The sequence below is a fragment of the Musa acuminata genome, chromosome BXJ1-4 (genome assembly GCF_036884655.1).
Source record: "Musa acuminata AAA Group cultivar baxijiao chromosome BXJ1-4, Cavendish_Baxijiao_AAA, whole genome shotgun sequence".
In the NCBI taxonomy this organism is placed as follows: Eukaryota; Viridiplantae; Streptophyta; class Magnoliopsida; order Zingiberales; family Musaceae; genus Musa; species Musa acuminata.
This window is the reverse complement of record NC_088330.1, coordinates 30,869,884-30,877,692: the sequence shown is the minus strand read 5'-3', so window position 1 is coordinate 30,877,692 and position 7,809 is coordinate 30,869,884. Positions and strand designations below refer to the sequence as shown.

Here is a 7,809-nt window from a genome sequence, read left to right as displayed (position 1 = left end):
ACGCAATGTATCAAGTTACGACAATCGCTGCGTGACGTTAAGATGCGTGCAACGCCCTTCTTGCCCTTCGGATGTACGCCACGTCCTACAGATTGGTCTAAAATAAGGAAAATAGTATCTTTAAATTGGAGATAATTGGTGCTACCTACCACGAGTCACGCGACGCCTCAACCAATGCTGCCACATGAAATGTATGTATTACACACTGTCAGCTAATTTATTATCAGCTAGAGATTTATTTTTCAAAAAAATATTAAAATATTTATTAAAGTGTCATATTGAAAATATTATTTTTGAGTACTTTAAAAAATAATATGGGATCAGGACTTTCTAAAATTGCATCAATTATGATTCTCTTATACTAATACATATTTTAATAGAAATAAATTTGAACAGTGGAAAGGAACTTTTTCAAATATTACTCCTAATCCTTGATGGATCAGAGGCTTTTCATGGAAACAAAAAATAAATGGATTGGGTGATGGGTAGCAATCGAGAGTCCATTAAATTAAGTTAGTGTTAAAAGTTCCACACGTGTGTTCCCCATGAATTCGTGGTGGAGCATTGAAGCACGTAGCACGATGAATCATTGGTGGAAGATGAGGCGGTAAATCCTAAATGGTTTACTTGTGTCTTGAATTAAATATAGTAGCAAAATAAATAAATAAATATAATAGCTCAAATAGGCCCGCTCACCCAAATTGTTCCATTTGACCCTAGTAAAAATAAGATTTATCTTAGGATTATATATAAATTAATTAAAATAAATAAGGAACAAATGTATCTTAAGGATGGTCTACCTTTGGATTTATATCCAAAGACTAAATATTTTGGCTATGAAATAAAATTAATAATTAATTAAAAAATCATGTGACTAACGTTAAGCTCCTTATTTTTTTAGAGCTAATTACATATTATCTCTTGTAGTTAGCTATCGTTCGCGCTTCGGTCCCTACACTTTAAAAAATTATATTGGCATCCCTATAGTTACTAAAGTGAAACATCTACGTTCATTTACCGACGAAAATATCAAAATAAAAGATAAAAGGATAATTTTAGTGTTCGATGTTGGATGGCGATGCCATTAGCGTCGATGCCAACATAGTTGTCTGGCCACCTCTAATGACGATAAAGTTCGCTCTCACAATGACCCCACCCGCCTCTACGAGGAGTGTGTCGTTGACCTCATCGTTGTTTACCCCATGCCACTTTGTATCTACATCAATGTTGATGCAATTGTCGCTTAAAAACTACATCGGTGTTGACGTACATGGTGGTGGCTGCTCCCCATCTTCCTGCTCCTCTGTCATCCCATTTTCTTATGAGTAGTACTGTGGAATCCCCAAATCCCTCTCTCACCCCACCGTAGTTAAGTGCACCTTTGCCCGCCCCCTCCCCCTCCCCCGGATCCGCTCACTCAGAACCCTCCACCATGTGCAAGAAGCCCTCTATCACCTCCCTCGACTCGTTCGCAGCCCCACTTGCCCTCTACTCCAATGGCCTCTCGCACGATGATAATGATATGGACGAGCTTTGGTTAGTGCCTAACATCACACCATAAAGGGCAATGTCCATCATCGATCAGTTTTGGCTCTTGTAATGCAACATACTCCGTCGTGGATGCCATAGTCCACCTCTATCGGACCGAGTCATTATGTTTCCTTGATTGTCTATCCAACCCAGACAACATCTAACACATATGTGTCAGTACCGACATAGATATAAAGTAGCGAAAGATGGTGTCGGGACTAACCTAACAACGAGGGGAGTGATAGGAGCTACGACGACCTCAACTTTAAGTAATGGTTGGGATCCACCTAATAAGTCAATGGTGAGAAGGCCACCATCTTCGTCGTAGATGCTCGATAACTGCATCAACATCAACGCAAATGTAGAGTGACATAAGACGGGCGATGATGAGGTCGATGACATGCTCCTTATGAGGGCGGATAGTGTCGTGGTGAGAGCGAACCTTATTGTTGTTAGAGGTGGCCAAGCAACTATGTCGATATCAACGCCAACGACATCGCCATCTGCCACCATCAATGTTGTCCGCCACCAAATATTAAAATTATTATTTTTTTTCTTTTTTTTTTATGTTTCTATCAATAAAATTAACGTCGTTAGGATAAATGGACCTAGATATTTTACTTTTATAACTATAGGGATATCAATATAACTTTTTAAGATGTAAAGATCGAAACGCTAAAATAACTAACTATGGGGACAATATATAATTAGCCTTTTTTTTTTGTTAACCTTTTATAATATATGTTATACTAAGAACATAGACAACATACACTAGCACACAGATGAGACTCAAAATTTTAATTTTTTTCTTTTAAAGTATGTATATATGGCTTTTATTGTTATAAATAATAGTAAAACTATATTGTGTGGAAACTTGGACTTTAAAACTAGACATAAAAATAAACGGTCCATCCACTGACAGTAAACAAAAGGAAAGACCTTTGTCTTTATGTGGGATTGCATTTTTCCTAAATACTTGCAAGCACAACAGCTGGGATGATTTATAGGTGATAGAGAATATTCAGCACCTGTCATAGTTTACCAGTTGAGCTAATGTGGAAGATAGCTCAGTATCCGTTTAATGCAAAAAAGGGCTGAAATAAGGGGCGATGCTCCCTCGATCATCCCTCACTAGATTCATGCCACATGGGATTGCATGAATCGACGTTGCGCTATAGGAGCCCAGACAAGTCGACCCGCATCACAAGGGGTGTACGATTCAGTCGCTCACATGATCGCGTCGCAGAGAGATACGATTGATCCTCACCAGCTATAGCCCCCTCTTGACGGCTCCGTAGGTATAAAGGTTGATCCTCAATCCTAAAGAGAATGGAATATTTCCTTTAGCTACTAACTTAAGCATCAAAGAGATCGAGTTGGGAATCCCTCCAACACCAACTTGTTGTGCAGGATCCCAACGAAGATTAAACTTCTTTTGACTCCACCTCATAATGATATAGAGGGCTCAGCGACAATCTCGTAAATCATTCTCTCTAACCCTTGCTTCACTCTCACCACTTTGTCTTTCCTCCGAGAAGCCACCTGAACGACCTCCCGTCTTTAAGATAGGACCAAGCTATACCGACTCTCGATCCACGACATCAAGTTGCAAACAATAGGAAAATATATTTTAACTTTTGGAAACAATTGAAGCAAACCTCAAATTTTAAAAAATTATGACAGGGTGTCCCTCAGCTCGAAAGTTCTTAAAATATTGCACTTTCTCTTTCTCTAATTGTTTTGATGTGGACCACTCAAGGGATAAATACAAACATGAGATTCCAATAAAACCAGCGTTGTTTAGATTAAATTCCAAGTCGAGGGCTCTTTCTGATCACCTCCGAAAGTAGAAGGCTATTTTTTAATATAATGGATCTAATAGATTTCAAATGATCCATGTACTTTCCATCCGATGTGGTACAAAAAGTGCCTTTACTCTCTCTCTCTCTCTCTCTCTCTCTCTCTCTCTCTCTCTCTCTCTCTCTCTCTCTCTATATATATATATATATATATATATATATATATATATATATATATATATATATATATATATATATATATATATATATATATATATAGCTTAGATTTCAAAGGAACAAATTCAAACTTGAAAAGGATTTTCTGATTCTCGAAAAATATGAGACCAGAAGATGTTCTTATATTAGTTTTCGATGTATGTTGTATTAAATTAGTCATCACATGTTCTTGATGATATAGTAACAATAATACTTGATTATATTCATTCAATAGAATTAGACCGTTGAATGGATGTATTCATTTTACTCCAATGATTGTTAATAGGTGATGTGTTACCAACATATTTATACAATTATAATATATCATTTAAGTATTTAATTTTTTTTATTTTAGATTCATGTTCATAAGGATCCTACAAAGAATTTTATAAAAGAAAAAGACCTTATTTTATTTGGCTAGTTTACAATATTTTAATAACATTTATAGTATTTTTATTGCTATCATTACTCTAAGATCATTATAATATTATATTTTTAGGCTTGTAGTTTATTTGGTTGAGGTCAGTAGTCCATTTAGATCATTTACAGTATTTTTGAGTAGATTTTTATTATGATGATCAAAATATTATAATAAATTAATTTTTAATTTTTATTTGGGTGATGTTATTTCTAAATTATTATAAATACTTATTTGAATCGTGATATCAAATGGAATCTAGTGTGCTTTGATTTCTTTTGATTCATTTATAATATTTTTTAGTGGATTTTATTATATTTTTATTATGATGGTCAAAACACTACCGGATATTAAAACACTGTAATCGGTAGAAAATATTTTTAGGAGTATTTTGGGTATTTCTAAGATTAGAGGTACTGTTTGATAAAAAACAAATAAAATAGAGGTACCGATTGAAAAAATCCAAAATATAATTTAAAAAACACTTTTTTTTTCTTTCTAAATTAGCTACAATTATTACTTGGGTTATTATCAACAGTTTGCATATTTTATCATTGTAAAGTTTGAAAGTGCACATTTGCTCTGATTAATAATATGACATATTTATCCCTTCAAATATTAATATTTAAGATTATCCAAATGTACCTTTTTCATATTAACATTTATTTGAGAAGCTTAGATTAACAATCATTAATTGTAAAATTGACAAATTAACCATAAGGTCATATATTTAAATATCTATTTTTCAAGGATAAATTCACATATGTGTTCTACTCAAATTGAGGAATGAATATGAAATCATTGAGTGTGTGTATTTGAATTTGATAATAAATTTATGAAATCTATTTTTCCCTTGTCACGAAATGAATTTGATAATAATCATGCCCTTGGCATCATATTAGATTAGCGGTTAATGACTTATGTTATGACCATTTCTAGTGTTCTATGTGTAGATTGTAATTAAACTTTGGAGTTTTAATTTTTACTAGTTATGGGAGTTAAGTATTGGGTTTAATTATAATGGAGATAGAAATTTTATGAGCACATATATTTGAGAATAAAGGAAAGCGTTCCACGCCTCTTTTATTCTTCCTTCCATTTGATAAATCATGAGAAAAATATTGTATACTCAATTTTCTTCATTTTTCTTTCATTTCTTAAATATTATCTTAGATATCATATTAGTGATTTATTGTTACTTTTCAGCTGAATATCTTTATTTCATGTATCATATTGTATATCTTGGCCTGCGGTTTTTGCATTAAGGAAAGCCTTTTTTTTCGCATTTTTTTACTTTCACATATTTTGTAATGTCACGAGGAATCTATTTAATACCTCTGCCTAATGACTCTGAAACACACTTTGAATACTCGTCATCTAATGTTGAATTGAAGCTTAATTGGTGTTATCTTGAATACTCAATTATCTTCACACAGAAGCTTTCTCATCTCATTAACATGAGTCGAGCCAACTAATTGTAAAGCTTGATGGTTGGATGATCATCTTTACGATATGATTTTACATAATTACCTCATGGATTAATTCATCACTTTAACGATTACCTAAATCTTATATACAAAAGTATCAAGTACACTCATTCTCTTTCTAATAATTTGAGTACACACCCTAAATTCATCAACTACTCTACTACTGATTTTAACATCGAAGCGGAATCTTTGTTGGACACACCATCAAAACTATTTATAAGATTTTTCATCGAACGCTCTCTTATGCACTGATATAAAACTTACGATAATCTTATACGTTAAACTCGAATTGATTTTGAACCCTTGATATGTTGGACAATTAAATTATGTTATAACATATCTATGTTTATACAATAAATATTTATGGGGAATAATTAATTATCATGTAATTATTTACATGGATTTAACTCACTCATTTAGTAATTTGTACTAATTATTCATCTTCCTTTCCTTGTATGATGGAGTTAGTGAAATATCTCAGCCCTTTCACCAATAGGTGCCAATAAGTAGTCTCCATGTGCGACGCTAGGCGGACAAAAGGAGTTATAATTTTCATTATTTATATATTTTTTTTCTTAATTTAAATAATTATTAGTTGATATTCCCCGTACGTATATTATAAATATCCAGTTAAATATGCTATAGTATTGATATATCTGTTTAAAAAATAAAACTTATTATTATTCATATGATGAATAAAATTAATATGATCATTATTTTTATCAACCAATGGACTCAAATGTAGTCAATATTTAATAGATATATCAATCACTTCATGATACAAAACATATTGGGCGTGTCATATTAGTTGAATATCTAAATGACATATTCGCTCATTAAATCGATGATATAAGAATATCTCTATAAAGTAATTTCACATGTATGTTCTTTTTTCTTTGGCACGGATAGAACAAACACATATGATCTTTAGATGTCTATCAATGCATATCAACTTAGCCAAAAAGGTTTTCTGGTTTTTCTGGGTTCACCCATCTTAGCCACGCTTCTACGCAATATCTTCTTGGCAAGACATCCTCAATCGGCCACCCTTCTCCGACACACCATTAATTCCTGTCTGCTTTGAACCCTACACCCCTCCTTTCCCGTGTCTCCCTCTGCCGCTCCTCTCTCTCTCTCTCTCTCTCTCTCTCTTCCGCTCCTACAAATCCTTCGCGCTCTCTCTCTCCGTGACTGTGCGCTAGCTAGACTGCTGGGTATGGCTTCCGGCACCGGCTCTCCGTGCGGCGCGTGCAAGTTCCTGCGTCGGAAGTGCGCGAGCGACTGCGTGTTCGCGCCCTACTTCAGCTCGGAGCAGGGGGCGGTGCGGTTTGCCGCCATCCACAAGGTGTTCGGCGCCAGCAACGCGGCCAAGCTGCTGCTTCACGTGCCGCAGGCCGACCGGTGCGAGGCGGCCGTGGCCATCGCTTACGAGGCTCAGGCCAGACTCAGGGATCCTGTGTACGGCTGCGTAGGCCACATCTTCGCCCTGCAACAACAGGTAGCTGCAGCCCTCAGACTCATGCATGCATGCACGAACGAACCAGGCCGCATCATGTCATATCTCCCATTGCTACAGAACAATTATTTCCCGAGATCGAATTCTTTGCATGATCTGAATTGGAGAACATCATTCGACAACTTCGGATGAGATCCTCCCCCAGTTTCTTGTTCAGGGAACAAGAAACACTGTCGAAAACAATATCTATCTACTCCAATTCGTGTTATGGATGTTGATGATTTGTGCTAATGTTTCTTGTTCTCGTGATGTGTGTGCATAGGTTGCTACCTTGCAGCTGCAGCTGATGCTTGTCAAGGCGCAGATAGCCCAACGCTTGGTTACTTCACAGCCTTCAGGGAGCCAATGGCAAGGAAATGATGACGGCAACCCTTTTCTCCAACCATATTCTTCTTGGGAATCCATGTCTTCTTCTCAGAGTTCCCGTAACTTCATCAATCAAGATTCTACTAGACTTTTACCGAAGCATGATGCTGTCTTCAAGGAGGATCTCTCCGTAGGTGGCAGTAGCAGCAAGATGTGGGCGACACATGCCGAAGTGGGGGAGCTTCAAGATTTGGCTTTCAGAATGGCAGGCAACTTGTGATGTTGATACCAATTATTTATGATTTAGTCGAGCTATCGAAGAAACAAAAGGGGACGGATGACTATGTTCAGAAGATGTTTCATCTCTAAATTCTTGATATGAAGCTTAATTAGATTCCTTCGGTTGGTATGTTTATATGCTAATGAAGCAGTCATAAGTTTCGAAGGCAACAACCGAAGCTAACTATTGATCTTTGAGGTAAGAACTTGTCGACAAGACTTGTTGCTCGAGAGGTGAATATGAAAACACTTGAATTG

General features: G+C 35.8%; 1 protein-coding gene across 1 annotated transcript; it reads left to right on the top strand.

Annotated features, from left to right (window-relative positions):
* Window positions 1-6,442: 6,442 nt before the first annotated feature.
* On the top strand, window positions 6,443-7,809 carry LOC103982886 (LOB domain-containing protein 16). The gene is made up of 2 exons (XM_009399991.3): window positions 6,443-6,948; window positions 7,229-7,809. Exons 1-2 carry the CDS (start codon window positions 6,667-6,669, stop codon window positions 7,550-7,552), a joined length of 606 nt encoding a protein of 201 aa, XP_009398266.2. The 5' UTR covers window positions 6,443-6,666; the 3' UTR covers window positions 7,553-7,809.

Bases quoted from the DNA above. Each gene is read 5' to 3' on its own strand.
- LOC103982886 (XM_009399991.3), top strand. From the start codon at position 6,667: ATGGCTTCCGGCACCGGCTCTCCGTGCGGCGCGTGCAAGTTCCTGCGT. The intron at 6,949-7,228 runs GTAGCTGCAGCC...GTGTGTGCATAG, and splicing joins TCTTCGCCCTGCAACAACAG to GTTGCTACCTTGCAGCTGCA.